Source organism: Platalea leucorodia (assembly GCF_965183815.1).
Source record: "Platalea leucorodia genome assembly, chromosome: 16".
NCBI classification, from domain to species: domain Eukaryota; kingdom Metazoa; phylum Chordata; class Aves; order Pelecaniformes; family Threskiornithidae; genus Platalea; species Platalea leucorodia.
Window position 1 is genome coordinate 7,111,991 of NC_138838.1, and position 20,055 is coordinate 7,132,045.

Here is a 20,055-nt window from a genome sequence, read left to right on the forward strand (position 1 = left end):
TGGTGCCACACTCCAGCTGTTTGAGGGTCAAAGGATCTGACACCCCTGCTTTTTTGGCAGGAGGTCAGTTCGTTCATCCTATTGCTGTGAGGACACGTGGCTTTCAGCAATGAACAGATGAGTCTGAATGGATTAAGAGTCCAAACAGATGACTTATCTGGGGAGAGCCTTAAATTAGTGCAGCAAACCTGTAAACAGGTAGAGACCGATCCGTTGAGAGCAGCACCTCCTGTGCTCGTCTCCTACTGCTGCCTCCCCACCTCGGAGGGAGAAGTTGATCTGTCAAAAGTCTTCTGGCCATTTTTAGCATGGGAGACAAAGCCTACTGTGTTATGTAGTCCAATTTATCAGGAAAACATGAATCCATTTCAGTAGGAGTGATCATAAACACGCCAATGCATGCAGGGCAGAATGAGATAGAGTATAGTAAAGAAACAAAGCTTTCCCAGTGAGTAAGAGGCATACCACCCACCAAGGCAGCGCTTACGTACACCAGCTTCATTACACACAGTAAGGGAAATTTAACAAAGTAATTAAAAAAGGAGCCCATATCTAGTTTGTTTTTTTTTTTTTTTAAAAAGAGGGGGGAGGCAGGAACAGGGAAAGCACGCAAAACTATACTTGAATCCTGAAGAACCAGTCAGAACAGGAAGCCATGTTCTAAATTTGGTTATTTAAGCTGTCAAAGAGTATTTCTGTTTCCAGTTCCTGAGCAAAGAAATCAGACAGCCACATGGGTAGAGTGATAAGCATCACAGAAAGAACAAAACCCTGCTTTTAAAGCCCGTTTGGTCACTTGCCCATCATGATCAATGATTAGGCTTCTTAGTTGAGAATTCAACACCTATTTTGCAATATTATCACTTCATTAAACCCTTCCCTCACAAACCCCACACCCAATCATTGTAGAGTTTACTTGTCATTAAATCTTAGAGGGTCTGACGCCAAGAGGTCAATGCTCAATTACACCCATTTTACAGAGGCAGAAGCAAAGAAGGGACATGAGCAGTGCCACCAGGCAGCAGGGGTAGGAAAACGGACGCAAGCGGCAATGTCTATCACTCTGGTCTCTCAACAAGCAACACTAATGCTGGACAGGGGTAACACACTGAGACACAACTTGTGCTGAAACATCTTAGAATCATAGAATCATAGCATTGTTAAGGTTGGAAAAGACCTTTAAGATCATCGACTCCAACTGTTAACCTATCACTGCCAAGTCCACCACTAAACCATGTCCTCAAGCACCACATCTACCCGTCTTTTAAATACCTCCAGGGATGGAGACTCCACCGCTTCCCTGGGCAGCCTGTGCCAGGGCCTGACTACCCTTTCAGTGAAGAAGTTTTTCCTAATATCCAACCTAAACCTCCCCTGGCACAACTTGAGGCCATTTCCTCTCGTCCTATCGCTTGTTACTGGGGAGAAGAGACCAACCCCCACCTCGCCACAACCTCCTTTCAGGTAGTTGTGGAGAGCGATAAGGTCTCCCCTCAGCCTCCTCTTCTCCAGACTAAACAACCCCAGCTCCTTCAGCTGCTCCTCATAAGACTTGTGCTCCAGACCCTTCACCAGCTTCATTGCCCTTCTCTGTCCACGCTCCAGCACCTCGATGTCCTTCTTGTAGTGAGGGGTCCAAAACTGAACACAGTACTCGAGGTGCGGCCTCACCAGTGCTGAGTACAGGGGCACCATCACCTCCCTATCTTCTCCCACAGCCACCTTCTCTTCCTGCTTTCTGGAGAGCTGCCTTCCACGTGCGTTCAAGCAATTCAAGAGGATCTTTGGAGAAACTAGTTCTTTGGATGCAAATACTACAATGCAGCCTATTTGCACAGCAAACTGCTCTCCATGCAAACATCTACATTGCTACTAAAAAGTTAATACAGACCCTTGCAAACTGTTACAGCACTGCTCCAAGTCCAGCAAGGAAGAAACATGCCTGAATGACATGTCCGAGATCATAAAATAGGTAATGTGTTATTTCAGTGACCTATGGAAAAGAAATATCTAAATCTTCTGAACTGTCAAAAACACAGCCCTAATTTTCTAAAGGAATGTTTTTGATGCAAAGATACCAAAGAGCTGAATGGCAACAAGTCCAGAAACCCTGGCCCAGATTCTCAAAATACATTTAAGCGCCTGAAATCCACGCAGAGCTGAAAGCTCTGAGGATTCGTGTTTAACTTTGAAGCCTTGCCAAGGTGCCCCACCAGAAAAGGGACCAGAACAGCTATTTTGGAGTTTCTATTTACAACAGGAATCTTTCCTTAACTTAGATTCCTCTAGCTTAGAGCACCTGGTTCACGCTCAGCAGGAGACACAAGCACGTATGCAATCCCTGCAGCACCTCCTGGTCAGCCCCTCCTTCCCCAGCCTCTGGAGAGCATGGGGGCAGCTGGTCTGGGCTTGCTCAGTGCTGAGCAGACCCTTTCGGTAGCTGAAGGATCTGACCCACCTTCATTCCTTTTACTTCCCAGTTTGTCTTTGCCTTGTTCCTCATTCTTCTCTGTTCACACACTCAGAATGACAAATTAAAAAAAACTTTTCATAAACATTCATATTTTGAGCGAGCTCCCTGCTATAGCATCATATGTTTACCTGGTAATTCGGTATGCAAGGATATTGGTCTGCTTGATCCTTCAGCCTGAAGATCACATCTGAAGTCATCCTGCACATTATTGTGATCCGCAGGTATGTAATCAGACTGGACTGAGCATGTTGTAACCACAGGCAGACCTTGCAGTGAACTAGCCCTGCAGATATCTGTTACTAATCTAATAAACACAAATTTTACTGTAAGTGCTATGCCTTTGCTCACAGTTTGCTCATAAAACACCTGGTATTCAAAAATGAAGACCGCAGACCCACTTCCATGAATCGTGATGTGTGGCCCACAGAACTTTTTCTGGTGGTCAGCAGAGCTGGCAGATTAACAGAAGAACAGTTTTTTATCTCGGTATTACATTCTCCACAAGCAGCTGTAGTAAATGCCAGAGAGAGGCTAAGCTGTCACCGAAAGGAAAGACAGAAAGATGGATTCAGGAAACACATTGTAAAGATAAGGTTCATACTACAAGAGCTTAGTAATCTCCAGCATGGATAAACACAAGCTTTCCTGTACATCACACACACAGTTCCCTCTTACTCAAGATCTGGAGTTAACAAACTGTCTTGCACACCCATTAGAAGATCCAGCTACTGTTCAAGTACCAACAAAATAAATGTTTGGCAGCTGCAGCAGCAAACAAAGGAAGCTCAAGGAAGGTTTCGTCGCTAGAACTCACAGTGCATGGTTTTTGGAAGTCTCCCTTGTAACAGAAGATATGCGTTACGGATAACCAGAAGTGTCACGAGCCTGTCACAGGAGCACCAAATGGCAATGATACACATCTCCAAAAGTCACAGCAGACACAGGATGCTGCAGATTTGCACATCTCGATGCAGACTGTAAATGAGCCTTCTGAAGCGCAGTCAGTTCGTATCACAGAATCACTCCTCTCTCTCCCAGGGACTAGCACACGTCTGCTGTAACCCTCAGGTAGTAAGAAGCCTACAATAGGTCTCAGTTTAAAAAAAATGAAACAAGTTGGCTTACAATTTATTGAGCTGCTGCCCTATACAAGGAAACACATGCACCAGTTCCACTTACTACTTGAAAAACAACTTTTATAGTGTTATAAACCATAAGCTCCTGCCTCAGACTGTGGTCTTCCGCTCCTAAAACAAAGGTATTTACTCACAGCTTGAAACCTTGAGGCATCTTGGCACATCCAACTGTTATCATGGCAATAATCTGATTTGCTTTCCTTCCCAATTCACTCCTGGAAGGAACTATTTTGACTAAAAACAACAAACCAGAAGGTAAGTATGCTTAGGCTGCAAAAGGTGTTGCGTTTTCTTTTTTGTTAACACCACCCTCCCACCCTCCACCTGAAGAGGGGAGGACAAGCAATTTTTGAGAACATTTTCAGGTAACAAACCCCAGATTTCAAGCAGGACCTAATCACTTTCTATGGCACTTCAAGGGAATGACAGGCTCCTCAGCTTTACCGAAGCAAACAGACTTCAGTCTGACCAAGCGCCAGGCCATAAAAGTTCAAAGAATCGCTCTGAAGTCCCCAGCAGCCTCGCCAGGCAATGCAGCTCACTCAGTTTTAGATGCAGCCTCAAATGCTGCATTTCAGCAATGAGAGCTGTTTCAAGGCACACAGAACTGGTAAATACACAGATATTGTGGAAACGGAGGCACCATTTCAAACCTAAGGCCAAAAAGCAACTGGCAGATCCTGACAGCAAATCCAACGCAGACTGCAGCACCGCTGCTGCCCCAGGCCCCAGAGATGTTGTTTGTCAGCAAAACAAAGATGCTGAATCCTTGCAACCTTGGCACAGAGCACAGAAAAACTGAACATCGATACGTCCGTTGGTGTAAACACAACTCAAAGCTCAATACACATGCATTTTAGGTAAGTGTTAACAACATTGGGATGATGCAAAGAGATTGCTAACACAGATGCTCCATTAAGAGTGCACTCAGCGTGGCAGAGGCACGTGTGGGGACAGAAGGAGAGATGCGCAAGCCAGCTAGCTGTACAGCCTCCAGATAGCCTAATAAAAATGTCTAGAAGATAGCTATGAAGGTAATAAATGTAACAAATAGATTGTTCAGGACATCTGCTTATGCGGTACTCTGTCTTAATCGCATTAGCCAAGAGTTAGACAGGTGACAAGGACTGGCTCGATCAGGGACTCCAGAGCAAGAACTTGGACCCGTGTCAGGGGTTTGGGGATCTCCCCCGTAAACTGCAAGAACGGTCACAGCTACGGCAGGGTACAGAGACCCTGCTGGGCTTCCCCCAGAGCAGGGCTTGGGTGTGAGAGAAAAAAATTCCCAAAGCCTAGCTGGTTTTCACCTATTTGCTCAGCTTCAGGTATTTGCAGTATTAATTTTCTGTGCTTTTTAGCTCCATGTTCATGATACCCAAGTACTTTCCTCAGGTAAGAAAACAAACCATTCCTCTTTGCATCAGTACAAAAGAGTTTGCCAGAAAATACTGTTTCAAGCATCTTCCAAGGATAAGTGCAGAGCACACATTTACTTTCTTTCTGCACATCCAATAGCTCTTTCCATCTTTTGGAGAAAAGCTTTAAGTGGATTCTGCTAATTCACAAAGCAGAAAACTCCTCATTCTGTGATGGTGCTGGCAGAAGCAGTCTTGTGGCGAGTGCAGACTTGTCGTGTCGTTTGACTGCTCTGTAGAGCAGGTTTAAGTTTAAACAACAATTTCACACACTTCCTCTCCCTTGTCTGCGAGACTCGAGTCCACGCAATCACAGTCCTCTGTGGCGTTACATCTTAAAGAACATGAACACGTTAGCACCCAGACAGATTCTTTATTTTAGGTATGATGATCCTAATGTACCTACCTACGAGCTTAAGCTCCTGTTTGAAGCTAATTTCTTTGCCTCTTTGGAGGACATTTGGACTGGTTGCTCTTCATAGCCTCTTCTCAACAAGCAGTAGTCACTTCTGCTGTCATACTGCCAGTCTTTTCTGCGTGTTCCCCTTCACCTCAATATATAACCCAGATCTCATCAGTGAGAAAAGATAAACAGCAGAAACCTATCACAAGAAGCTATCTAGAAATTGCTAGCCACAGGACCAGCAATGCTGTTGAGCTGGATCTAAGTGGAACATTTGTCTCATTTGAGACAGCAATCCCTAGACTGCGCAGAGACATGGGGGCTCAAGAGGATGGAAATGGAGGCTGTACAAAATGATCATCAAGACTGATCACTGCAAAAAAGTCTTTGACACCAAATATGTCTATGTGCTCATGCTTAGGGCTTAAGCTAATACCCTTGCAAGCACTAACATCCTATTTTATAAATATTGAAAAAGTTATTTTATTAACTCACACATGCTTTAGCCACAGTAGTTCTCTTGCATTTAACGTCCAGTTAACGGGATGAGTTTGGGCACGCGTGATGCGAACCATGCTACTCTGAGGTTGTGTTTCAACAAATTTTACACGAATGCAGGAGACGCAAGGACTCCTGAGAAGAAGAATTTTACAAATCGCAAAAATCCCACCCCAAACACTGACTGTAGCTACAGCCAGGTCACCTGAATTATGCCTGAGGAGAACCTCCCCAGCTGGCCTTGCCCAGGCAGGCAGCTAGGAATGTCAGGCTGCTGCAGAGCGCTACTTCGGTGACATCGCAGCTGATAATGCACCTTCCTTTTAAAGCCAAACTCAGTCCATTGCCTTTTTACTGTCTGGATTTTTAATAGCTACTACTTGCTAGGTTCCCTTGAAAACTGGGGATTAGATATACTCAAAAGCTGTTTATAGACAACTGCTGCTCCTCCACAGCAGGACTCCAGGTTGACTACTTACCACGTCTGACGGTATTATTTTTATCCTACTGTAATCAAACACATTTAACACCCACCCCCTTGTTTTCCCTAAGAAGGATCTTGATTTCAGTTAGCTTTCTGACCCCAGCAACAGGAGTCACGGAGTTCAGATCACCACATCAACAGCAGGTTGTCATTTCCTACCCCAGGAAGTTATTTAAAATATATTAAAAAATGCTCGTTTCAAACCTAACCTACAATTGTTGCTAAGTGCCCACAACAATTAAATATCTCCCATCCCCTCCAATGCATTATGTATACTGAGATCAAGTCATGAGTTGATCTTGTGACTGCTGGAAGGCTGAGACTGAAATTAAAAAATCAGAGTTTAGCTGAGTTCAGTTTGAGCCTTTGGGAATTGTGCTTTCCAGCTTTCCTCTCAGTCATGAAAGTTGTAAAATGAAGAAACGCAATTCATAAATCATCATTTAAGGGTAGAAGACTGAAGGAAACACACCAGTCACCTTCCCTGGGCCACACAATCGCAGGACTACACTGAAATAATGGGAATGTGCAACCAGGACAGCTTTTTCTTTTGCAGATTCATCCAAGTTGGCCCCAAAATCTTGTTCAAGCCTTTCAAATACTAGAAATTACAGATTCCGTTGCTACCAACTCACACAAACAACATTGAGCAAAGAACTGTAACAGCCAAAGAGCTCATAAAGTGAGAACTATTTCACCTTCACTTCCCCTTTACTCCCTCTGGAGGGAATCTTACACCTTTCATAAAATTCGACTGCAACATTTTAAGCCAAGAAAGTGCTCCTGCTGCTGGAGAAGTTACCTAGTATACACAGGGTTTGCTTTTATTAAGTTTAGCTGAAATAATTCTTTTGATGGCTTAGAGGATAGGGGACAAAGCTTGCGAGACTTCAAGAAGTCTACTCTTAAGACTACAACTGCATTATAAAAACACCATTAATACTTGTCACCGTTCAATCAGCTGACTTTCAATGTTTGCTTGGTTTTCAGGGATAAGCATTTATTAAAAAAGGTTCTTCCTGAAGCAACGTGAACCAGCATTTACAAAAGCTAACATCTCCATCCAAAACAATCCCAATTAAAAAAATAATCCTGTAAATTCTCAGTGTTTTCCTAACTTTGGAGTAGATGTTTGGCTACCTGCATCAGTAGCAACTATCTACGCATCCATTGAACATGCTGTTTTAAGCAGCAGGTGCCCTTATGGCGTAGGGTCAGCCTGTGCTTCAGCTTCTAGAAATATAACTTCTCACAGACCCCAAAGATGCACACAAGGGCATAACCAGGAGGTGAAGAAACACAGTTAGAGGGTGACTATCACTGCTGAAGTCTCTCCTGTGATACTCCTACTAACTAGAATAATCCAATTCAGCTCTTTATGGGAACGGAAACTTTTTAACCAGAGAACAAGAGTTTATTAGTATTTATTCCTCTCAGAATATTCTGATGATGGACCAAATCCTGAGAAACAACATATGACATTGGAGAGAGCTAAGGAACAACACAACCAGGATTTGTTCCCAAGATATAAGCAGTCTCCGCATGCACAGAGAAGCAGAGTATCATCGTCTTATTCAGAAGATGTCTTCAGGCAAGACACCACTTCCAGGATGCAAACAGCAGTTTGGAGAACATAACAACTGACATCTTTGTGAACTGGTCCCCATATATATTTTTTAGTGTGTAATCTGACTTTTTCTGTTTCCCGTTGCAGTAACCCCTTTACTGGGACCATCATTTAGGCCATAGTTTAAAAATAATTTCAGTAAGGTACACGTAAGACAGTTGTGCAACATTAACAACAGGCAGAAAACGATGCATGTTTGCAGAACGTGCCAGGACACCAACAAACCCCCCCGTGGAACATTTCACACAGAAAGGTATCCTTGAGGACTCCTGCAAGCCTCAAGTGACAATCTTACCTTCTGGGCTGGGACCGGCATTCTTCTTCCCCACTGTCTGCCTCCTGCATACATAGGAAAGGAGAAAAAAGTTAATACGCTTTAATATATGCAGAATCCAAAGACTTGCATTTCACTGGTTTGATTGTAGAAGGCAAAGGGAACTCTCACTGCTTCTGCATGCAGCTGTCACTACAGAGGAACTCACTTTCTGCTCAGCTGTCACTTCATGTTCTCTCAAAACCCTTCTAAAAAATCTACATTACAAGAATTTTTGCCACTGCAGGATTTAGCATGCTTTTGCATGGACTTCCAATGACCCCTGCCAAACAAGGCAGGCCAAGAGCCAAACACGTTGTTTACTGCTGGGCAAAAAACTCCAGGGTTTTTATTACCTTTATGTAGATCATATTAATTCATAGTCCAGTGTCAGCAATCAAGTGTAAGAATCCACAAAACCAGCAAGTAATAAACCTGCCAAATAGGACTGGGTGAGCACAAATAGACTATAAAGTGGAAATTTGACATATTATGCTGCTTTAGATGCAAAATTAATATGCACAATCTCTAACGTGCTGTGGAATTTTACTAGGCCTACCTACTAAAGCCCAAAGCCATACCTCAGTAGAGAGATCTCAGCAATTAATTCCGCTTCACAGTACATTTACATATGCATTGTCAGGCACTGGCTGGAGATGGGGTATAGGATCTGTTTTATCAGTGAAAAGTTATTACGTCCGCTTAGGTCTGCAGGAACAACACATTTTAAAAGATACCAAGTGTGCGGTCAGTGCAGGGGCATCCCAAGAAAACCAGAGTTCAAGCTCAAGGTGACAGAGGAAGCAAAGCGATAGTTTTGTGTCTAGCTTGCTTTGGGCTTCCCTCCTGCAGAAGATCTCCTCTCCGGTGAGCACACGCCATTTGCTGGCAGTGTGTGGTCCAACAGGAATTGCACAGAATTGACCCACAGTAAGGAGCAAGACCTCAGTATGGCACCATGTATTTTGGTCATTTTTCAAGAACACAAACCAGCAAGTAGGTGGTTGCAAGAGACTTCTGCCACTATGACAACAGGGATGCTAACGTTTTACTAATGAAGGCATGTGGTGGGCACTTAATTCTCTGAAATGTTCAGGGTTTTTTTAAACTGGTTAAAGAGTTCTTTTCTATCCAACTTCTACCGAGCTCCAGCACAGCTACTGCATTTCTCTCATTTTTCTACCACTCATCCCACCATCCTTTAAGATGAACACATCCTCTCACAAGCAAAGATGCCGGCATGGATTATATTGTGGCGATAGTAGAGCGAAGTGCCATGTTGTGTAGCTTGCATTACTCCTGAACTCAAGGGTCACTTTATAAACACAAAACGATGCACTGCTACTGTGCTTCTGAAACAGGAAAGCAGGGACAAAGAAAGCCCAGAGTTGCTCTTCTGCAAACACCTGCAGAAGCGCTGAAACTCTGAAACCAGAATGTCAGCAGAGAGCGACGGTGTTTCACACAGGGATGAAGTTAGAGGCGATTTATACCAACGCCGTCACTGTGCTCTCCTCCCCAGCACTGCCCCCTGCCCAAACACCTCTGCGATCAGCTCCCATAACCTTCTCCCACGAACAACCCCAGGAAGACTGTACAGCTCTTCTGAAAAGGGAAACTATCCCTTTTCTTCTCTTCACCTTGCTTCAGGAGAGCAATTTGAAAGGTGCTCTATCATACACATGCTGCTTTCTGTTTTACATACCATGGCACGCAGATGGAAAATAAGGAAAGGTGTGTAAGAGATTTCATGGGCTAGGGGAAGGCTGGGGAACAAGATAAATGTCAATTCCGAACGGATTCAGTGGAAAAAAGGGAAAGAGGAACTGTGCATCCCTGGGCCTCTGGTTCAGCCCCACCAAAGAGGACATGTACCCACCTGCCGCCCAGGGCGGGAGAGGAAGGGAAGCAACAGGAGAGGGAGAGATTCTGGAACTGAACATTTACAAAACCTACAGAAACTTAACACATATAAGCATCAAGTTCAGAAAAGAGTAGGAGTGGAAAAGTTAAGTTTCCATAAGACAACCATATAAACAGCTGTTTCTTCCCGAGAATCTTCTGAACTACATTCTTTGTGCTTATTGCATGCAAAGCTCATACTCGGTTCACTTTTTAATACAGAGTTAAATGCAGTTACTCCTGCTGGATATTCTGTCTCTTATTTAAATGATCTGAATCTGTGAGATATAAGAATAACTAGAAAATGCATGCTTGCTACTGGTCTTCTATTTCTAAGAACAGAACTGAACACCACTATGAAGTAGTTCACTTGGAGCCACCTGCAACCACAAATTCAAGCTAAAACCTGCAGACCATCTACAACAAGCAAGAGCTGGCAGGAATACCTTCTGCTCATCATACCTTAGAATTAGCTCAGCAACTCGATAAGGAAGCATTCCTGACCCCTTCAAAATGAAAACACCAATGAATGCCACAGTCAACAGAAAACAAGCTGTAGCATCATTCAGAAGGGTGCAAGTACACAGATGAAGAGCAGCCATCACATGAGCAGCCACAGAGCTCTTTCAGACCACAGAGCCAAGCCCTCGTTCCCGAGATGAAGCATCAGCTGCGTTCCCCGGCTGGCAGGACACTCCGGGATACAGACCCAAGACTGGCCTTGCTAAAGAAGAATCCAATGGCGTAGAGTCACTTTCCATTATTCAAGCTTTTGCAATAGCCACACTGGCTCAGGACCTATCTGAGCCAGACTGTTTGTTGTCCACAGCTCCAGCCGCTGGACAGCTGTCCTGGCCATCCCTGCTCCCCACGCAGCCAAAGTCTCCACACATTTCGACTGCTTTGCTTAACACCTCAGGGGCAGTAGCTGCTCATTCTGCATTTTGGCTTATTTTGGCTTGACAGGTGATAACAGCAGCATTTTAAGTTTGCAAAAGTACTTTGTGCATCAAGTACTTCCAAGCAGTTCACTAGTGCTTAACTACCTTGCATGCATGAAAGCAGTAAGTACCTGCATTTCTAGAGCAAGCAAAGAAAGTCTACTTCAGTCCTAAATACTTCTCATACCTCCTTGCCTTGCTCCTCTTCCCCTAAATTTGTAATCCTAATTACTAGCACTTCCCAGGAGAGTGTATATTCATTTCTTACCCCAGTACTGGAAAGTGCAGGCAATTCCCAGTAGGCTGGAGTAGAAAATACTGTGGTGAAAAGGATAGCTGCAATCCCTGAGATCACACAGTGCCTCTCTTAGCCAGGCAGCCAATGTCACCACAGAAGCCGCACGGGCCACCTCCTCAGTGCCACACACCAGTTACGGCAAACAGGTACTGCATGCAGAGTTAACCTGCTGGCTCTGCCAGTGCAGACAAATGTCTACTACCCCTGTGTTTGAGAGCAAAAGACCTTCTGGATTATCCTGAGCAGACCCTGCACTAGCTTCTAGAGATCTGCCTGCAGAAACAGAGGGATGTGGCATGTCCTTTGCACTACAAGTTGCTAAGTGCAATGGAAAAATCTTGTAAGAATTTACACAGCTCAATGGGTTCTCCTCAACAGAGCCACATATTAGAAGTTCTTGTAACAGGTTAAAAAAGAAACAAATAAAACATGCACACAAGATTTGCAGGACGAGGATTCAGATCTCTGAAGGGTCAGTCACTCAAGCATCATCAGCAACAGAGCCCCATTAAACTGAGGAAGATACTAGCACTACAGTTACCACCACTGGCTTTGCCCCACCTCCAACCCCATCCCACTACATCAGGTCATGCAACCCAAAGTAACGGCCTCACAGCATTAGGATGGTGGTGTTAGACAGGGATGACAAACTGGAGCGCAAGAAAGACACTAGAACCACAACATCTTTCATTCAGGATGCTGCATCACCTTACGGACTTGGTGTGCTAAATGTCCTAAACAAGATCAGCAAGACAAGAAACTAGAAGCCAGCATCAGGTGTGAAGTTAGATTCCTTTGAACAAATTTATTATTTATCTCAAGTCCTTCTGAAAGCACCATTAGCTGTGGTGGGTGTGTTTGTTATCGCTGGAACTTCTCAGATCCTGGCAGAGCATAAGCTCTGATGAATTCCCTGTGGATTGACAAAAAAGTTGACTTGGGGGGGCAAGAGGAAGAGGTCAGAGGGGAGGGAAAGAGGTTTCATTACATACAGGATAGCTAAAGACATGATGGGTTTTTTGACTAAGCCAAAACAGCTCAAAAGCATCTATTTGGCTAGAGAACAAGTTCCTCAAGTACCCACAGTAAGGTAAAACAACTGAAAGAGCACTTGAAACCTCTACTGCGCTGTTCAGGAACCCAAGCTATGCAAGCATTTTTAGTATTATAATGAATGGCCATTTCCACATGCCAAAAAATCCTCGTCACAGCAACTGGCAAGCCTGGTATGCCATAGCCAAACATCCCACAAATGATGGGAGAAGATCCTGAAATATGCAGATCATTATCTTGGCCCCACTCAAAATTCAGCCCTCAAGAGCTCAGTGTGGAGGAGGCTAGACACGGCCCAATCAATTACCATCTGTCTCTGCTGAAGCTCTTACGAGATCTCTTCAATATTAGACATAAACGTAGCAGATTTGTGTGAGAAGCATATCTATTCGGAACATAGCTGACTGTCTACAGAAACAGAACTGTAGACAAGTGCGATTTGAGCAAGAGATGCATCCATCGCCAGTACCTGGGATGCTATCTGGAACAAAACTAACTTTCACTAACCTCCTCCTCATCAGCAACTCTGACCAGCCTGCAGCCTACTCCTTCCTTGTATCTCATGTTTTGTCCTGGTATTTACAGAGTGGTCAGATTCAGGTATCTGAATCATTTTCACCCCATCAACTATCTCCTTTGCAAATGCATCCATACCTTCTCATGGACAGAGGGCATTCAGTATGGAAGAAGATACTAGACTCATATTTCACATATCCAACCACTACTATTTCTCCTCTTCCAGAAGTCCGTGCTACCATCCAGTGTATACCATACCCATCCTACAGTTGTCTGCGCTGTGTTCTGGTCACTATATAATTCTGCAACTGCAAAACATCACAAAAACCTCCTTAGTAACTGTCAGCCGAAACTAAGCTGCAATGACGAGTCACCCCACTAGAGGGGAGGGCAGGACAGAGAAGACGTGCCCAATGCGTGGTCAAGTGCAAGCTTCAGTGAAGGAAATGACTCCAATATTGACATGACTACTAAACAAGCACCTTCAAATTTTCTTGCCGTTTTCAGTTTATTGCCAAAGAGGAGGAAGGACTGCTGTCAGCGCAACAACTCATCAGCCAAAAAGTGGATCAAAATCTGTAAACATTCCTTGCTGGGGACATCTTTGAGGGCAGTTTACACTTTGAGAAGGAGCATGCTTGGACAGCATCCTTGGACACCGAAACCAGCCATTGGGAGGTGTGACCTGTGACAGTGACCCGCTTCAGCTTTCAAAGCTGCCTCTGCACAGGCGGTACCGAGAACCTTGGATCTTGCCCCAGCCCCAGATTCCCTGTGCCCTGCAGCACCCGTGTGTAACCACAGCAATAGGTGCAAGAGACAGCAGCTTCCACAAACGCTGCTTGGAGATTCCTGATGCTGGATTGCTCCAGCCTCAAACCAGCCTCCTCCACCAGCCTGCAATGAGGAGGAAGCTGAGCAGCACTGATGAGCTCCAGAGGGAGTCATGCCCTGCTTTCCTTGACCAGAAAGAGAGGCCTCGGGGGAAATGGAAGGAATGAGTCGCATAGCTCTAAACTAGGCCACGATATTAAATGCAGTTTAAAGTGAAAGATGAAAAATTCCATCTCTGCTCCTTTCAGGCCATGTAGGACAGAATATGCAAAACATTAATCCTGTTTGTGCTTTGATCCACTGCCAACTATCTGTCATCAAAAGGGCAAGGGAGAGGAGAGAAATTTTTGAGTGCTATTCTGTTCTATACAATGGCAGTCACTCCATGTCACGCAAACAATTCTGCTCTTATAAATCTCCTTTTTGCAGACTGATGTCATGATAAACGAGATTCAAACTGCATTCTTACATACAGGGACTGGAGCTGCCTGTCTGTATTTAACATTAGGAACATCACAGCAAGTTCGTTTACTGTAAGAGATATGATTATTAGCATAAGTCATGCATCTAACATTCACTACATTTCTATTAACCAAGGAACATTTCACACAGACTACACTTCACACAGGCTACTCCCTAAAAATACATCTTTCAAACCTTAAAAGAGATTCTGATTTAATAACTGCTTGCTACATATTATTTTATGCCAACGTACCTGATTGTATAGACACTGCCTGGGAAGTGTTTTTATCAGGAGTGTGAGCAGTCACAGCCATCAATATCAAGAGAGCACTGACAATTTAGACAGGACAAGCATTCCAGTTTTCCCCCCCCCGGAGTCAACATTTTGCTCGTACTTGTGATGTGCACACTTCAGATGTTACAGAACTTCTCTCCCTTTCTCCATTTTCTAAATCGTGGCTAGGTATTGCTTCCTGGATGGGCAACTTCATTATTTTCATTGTTTGGTACGCTTTCCCCCTTTACAGGAATCCTCTGCACAGCAACAAACACCAGCAGTGAGTGATCCCAAATTCCTCATAGGAAGGCAGATCCAAGAGATGGATGTGAAACTACTCTCATTTCTTGAAGCTGTTAATTTTCTAAGTCAGTATTGTTCTTTTTAAAAAAGATCTTTATTAACAGGGGCAGAGAGGCCTTGTGCAAGAGTAGGAACGCAGAAGCTATTTTGTGAGAAGCTACGCAAGGCAAAGAACTTGAAGCCTTTCACCTCTCCTAGTGAAGTGCAACTGGCAGCTTCTTATTTATACAAGAGAAACTTAGTTAATATAGATCCTCCAAAACCCGCAGCAAGATTCAGATGCAGCCATGCCATGAGAGAAGCTTTTCACTTAACATTGTCAAGCCACCATCATGTGAAAAACTCTGGACCCAGTCTCAAAGGAGGTACTACAAAGAAAAGGCTTGTAATTAAATGAGCAATTTTCTAGTTCTCTGCCTACCCTTTCCTTGGCTAGATCCCATCCAGTTGTTCAAACACACACTAAGTGCCTCTGAGCTGAACATGACCTTTGCTGGGAAGAAGGCAGCTGCTTTAGTCAAATCAGAGGCTGTGCATCCAGGCACCGATCCAGTTGTTAAACCATGCAAATACTCCTCTTCAGAGCATCCACCAGTCTCCCAGTGTATCTTTGTTTGGGCTACGGCCATGCAGTGCGTTGCAAGCTCCTCCATACAGGAGCTCTCCTTGTGTGTCAGCAAGCATTAAGCAAGTCAGTACAAAAACCACCCTCCCCCAACTATTACCCAACGCACGGATAACCCAGTCTGGTCGAGTATTGCAGAGAGGGTGCCATTACTGCAGCCGCAGCCTTTCCTCTAGTGCAATACAAGTCACCCAGAGATAAGAGCATCCACTGCACATTCAGATTCCTTAGGGCTCAACGCAACTCTTGACACAGACAAATGGTGACATTAGAGATGCCCTGGGGTATCCGACATCTGCACCAGACTGGCATTAGATGCCCAAAGAAGCAACTGAATAGAGGTCCCTGAAGTCCAAAGGACCAGGATCTGTGCATGGACATCCCACAGAACTGAAGTTCAACACCTTCCGAGATGAAATAGTTGACAGATGCCTATTCAACAGCAGGCCCTGCACAAGGCTGGTCCTATCAATAATCTCAAATCATCTGCTGGAACAAAGTAAGACAAATGTTTGAGTCAGATTGCCAAATATCTATTACACATTTCTGTAGCAGAGAGACTTTCATACAGTAGTCTTGAGTTGTATCAATCTCTTAAACTGTGTTAGCAAAAAGCCCACACATACTGCATTTGCAGTAAGGCTGAAGTGCCAGCAACAACACTCTGGCTGGTAAAAAGAAACAAGGGCTGACTCAAAAACCTGGGTTGATAAAAGGTTCCCTTTTTTCTAGCAAGAAGCCCAAGACTACACACAAATTCACCAGCTGGAGCTTCTGGGGCAGGAGGGGGGATGCTGAACTACAGCACGGGTACCATTTCCAGCCTGAGTGTGTCTAGCAGAAGTTTGGTACTAAAAAGGGTGATTTGACCACCAAAAAAATGGGCAGCTAGAGTTTGCAAGTTCCACAGCTGCAACACGGAGAACAAAGACAACCAGAAATATGCAGCAGTTTGTGTGAACCAATTTATTCAGTATATTATGGAAACCATCAACATGTTAGTGATGTGCAAGTACTCACATACAGAGGATAGGTCTCAAAGCTGAATTAAAAAAATCCAGTTCACTTCAGAATCCCTTGGTCTCTGGAGATGGTTAACCTTAACCATATCAAAAATTATGAAACTAATTAATATAGTCACCTGGTGTGCTCTAGAGAGCTAGCTCATCGCTACTTTTTGAAACACACACATTTGCCATCAAACACTTTTTAAAAATAGAAGCTACTACCAGGAAGCCTTTAAATTTGACATAAAAGTTCTTCAAAAAGCTAAGCTGAGCAAACTGGGCCACAAACGGGAAAGGGGAGAACTGCACTGTGTTTTGCATAGTGCTTTTAACTCTCCAAAACTATAGGGATAAGGGGTAAACAAGCAGCTTTCTCCAGCCATTTCTCTCTCACCCATCACTACTTGCATGAAATGTTTTGAATGAACATTGTTTTCCTCCTCACATTTCTTCTGTGTTTGAGGTTCCACATAAGCAATAGCTTTCTGCAGCCAAGTGTTCATTCAGAGGTTGGCATTCCTTCCGGATTGTTTTCTGTATCAGTTTGCTGTGTCAGTAATTGGTATATTTAGGTCAAAGACATTGCACTCCTGCTCTGGAGAGAGAAAAAAACAAGTTCCTTATCAAAGCTTTCATCTTCCCGCTGGAGCTAAGAGATTTATGCAAACCTTGTTTAGGTTAGGCCTCACTAAAAACTGCAGAAATAAAACTCAAACACTTGAAGACAAAAAATTAGAAGCCTCCAACTGGTACAACAAGAGTCAGGATGAGAAATACAGTGTGACACAGCCTGCTACACCACACCACAAGAACAGATTAAAAAGGAGATTACTGTCAATTGAATTTCTGCAGTGAAATAAGCTTGCCTGATGGGGAGTACAACAGCTTTTGCCTTAATCATAGAGACGCACCCAAGGGAAAAAAAAAAGAACACAAACATTGTAGATAGATAGATAGATATTCACATTAAATAGCCCTTCACCAAAGGAATATTATACATAACTTCTCTCTAAAACTGTGTAGTAGCATATCATCTCTAGACACTTAGAGACACTAAGGGGAAAAAAAAAATAAATATATTGTCTCCCTGAATAGACCCTTCCTCTAAGTTTTAGAAGGCCTTTCACCACTGCGCAAGTATGACAGACAAGGCAGGTATTTAACATAATGCCTCCCAGAACCTTGAAGATACCTGCTTAATCTCCTTTTAGGCAAAGCTAATGAAGCTGTCCACTGGAAATCTTAAAATCTAGAAGCATTTCTTTCCCTACAACAGTAACAAATGCTTATGGTGATAGGACAAGTGTGAGAAAACTCACTTGCTGTATAAACACAGGCACTATAATTCCAGTTTTCATACTGGGAACTGTTGCTGATGTCAAGGGTATAGTTTGACTAAGACCAAGTCAAAGATATGCATGTGTACACTGGTGAATCTCAGGGCAGGGCTTCTACACAACAAACAGGCTGCGATTAAAATGAAATCCCAGCTCCACAGGTTACCGCAATGAGCAGCCGTTCATTATCCATTCAAGCAGGGCGACACATTTACATGCATGAAGTTGTCCCTATGCAATTATGAAGGATGGACGTTCACACCTCAGACCCTCTCCAGTCACTACCTGTTAACACACAGACCTCGCTCAACCTTCCAATGCACTCAAGAGCTTTCAGAAGCAGCATGGCCATGTGTACCTCCTCACCCAGAGGGCTGACATCTTCACCTTAGAAACTGGGCCTGTTTCCAGCTGGGAGAGAGAGGCTCCTGAACTGCTGCATTTTTAGAAAAAAAAAAAAACAGCTAGAACTAAGCAAGGTTGAAGGAGCCTGAAAAGCAAACTGGCTAATGCGCCATACGCAGAGAAGCTGGAGACCTGGAACTGCAGCTGATAATCTTTTATCTTTCATGAGCAATACTATCATGCTTTACAAGGAACAAGGACATAGAGCAGACATAGCAGATGCACACCACCAGCTTCTGGTTTAAGTCAGTGAGTCAGTTTCCCATTGAAATGAACAAACACCAAAGGTGCTTTTAAAAGAAGGAAATAATTGGGTTTCACTCCATGCTGAAGGGCTATTTTAGGAGGAGGAGGGTGGAAGGAAGGGAGGTACACTGCAAAGGGAAGGGTCTTTGTCTTGCAATCAGCCATCTTCCTGTCAGCATCCAGTTTACCTTGGTGCACACTCGCAGCAGCCTCATTTGTATCCCTACTACAGTTATCTCCATTAAAAACCAGGGAGTTATTCTAGGGCTCTGTGCAGGCACAGTTCAAGTTACAACTCCAGAGCTTTGACTTCTCCCAGAACACGTAGTAGGGTCACTAAAGCAATGCAGATTCACCTGCATCATATATTAAATATATTATATTATTCCCATAACAGAACAAGAATAGAGCTATCTGGATACTATTCCTATCTGTGTCATAACTGTGTCCACAGAATGAAGCTGCACCAGCACAGGTCTCTTGATAAAAGTGTAATTCCTGGTCAGCAGCAGCATAACCAGGCACAGGCTTTTCATTTCGACAGCTTGCCTTAAACTAAACAGAGGAAAGCACACGCAGCCATCTATGAGACACATTTAAGTTGAATCTTCACCCCATACCGGCTCGGCAGCACACTCTTAAAGCCGAGTGGCTGGCTGCAACACGCAGGCATCCTTCTCCCTGCCAGAACGTTAGAAGAGACTCTCACCCACTCAGCTCCTCCGAGATCCAATCCCTGCAAGCTCCCGTCAAATCTCCCCTTGACGTAACGAACGTACGACACAGGGGGATGAATTAGGAGCAGTGCAGAAATCTTCATGACTTACCTGAGCTATAAGCACCAGCAGCCAGGCCACTTAGGGCCCTTGGCCTACTGCATCAATAATTAAAGGATCATTTTCTGGATGAAGAAATTTCTCAAAGTGGGAAGTTATTTAACACTGAAGAAGGTGAAATAAAGGCTCTGAAAAGGGAGCAGAGCAACACTCAGTCTTTTCAAATTCCACAATACTCAGCCTCTAAAAAAGCAATGTGGAGGGGAAGTCATTAATATTTCAAATTCTTAACATTGCTTAACCTGAATCTGTGCTCAATGGTACAATTATAAGTTGCAAATTGTTACCTAGCGGGGGGAGGGGGGGGGAGAGGTATCCAAGCAACTACATTGTACAGCGTGTCTGGATGCAGCAGCACCCGCGTTGGCACTCGCAGGCTGCTATTGCGTAACCCTGGATTCAAGCAACAGCACAGCCGGGGAGTCTCTGCTCTATTGCAGTGACATATCTAGAACAGAAGTGGCTGGTAGAGGTTTAACAGCAGGAGTTTAGACTATATCAGAAGAGGAATTGGCAGGAAAGTCTTTTCACCTCTAGACTCCGTTTGTGTAGGGAAAAAAACACAAGTGTTTCAGGCAAAACTTCAAAAGGAATTGCTGGGACAGCTTTCTGTGCACGCAGGACGCAAAGCAGAGTCTTTTGAGAGCAGAGGGAGAGGACGCCT

The 20,055-nt window shown here is 44.0% G+C and overlaps 1 protein-coding gene across 2 annotated transcripts in view; it reads right to left on the reverse strand.

Moving 5' to 3' along the window:
• SSH2 (slingshot protein phosphatase 2) overlaps positions 1-20,055 on the reverse strand; it is a 104,074-nt gene that overhangs the window by 60,870 nt on the left and 23,149 nt on the right. For both annotated transcript variants that reach the window (XR_014229980.1, XM_082328425.1), the window contains exon 2: positions 8,332-8,375. Coding sequence is in view for 1 of the 2 variants with exons in the window: in XM_082328425.1 (XP_082184551.1) it covers positions 8,332-8,375 (44 nt within the window). In the remaining variant the exon portion in view is untranslated. The remainder of the gene's footprint in view (positions 1-8,331; positions 8,376-20,055) is intronic.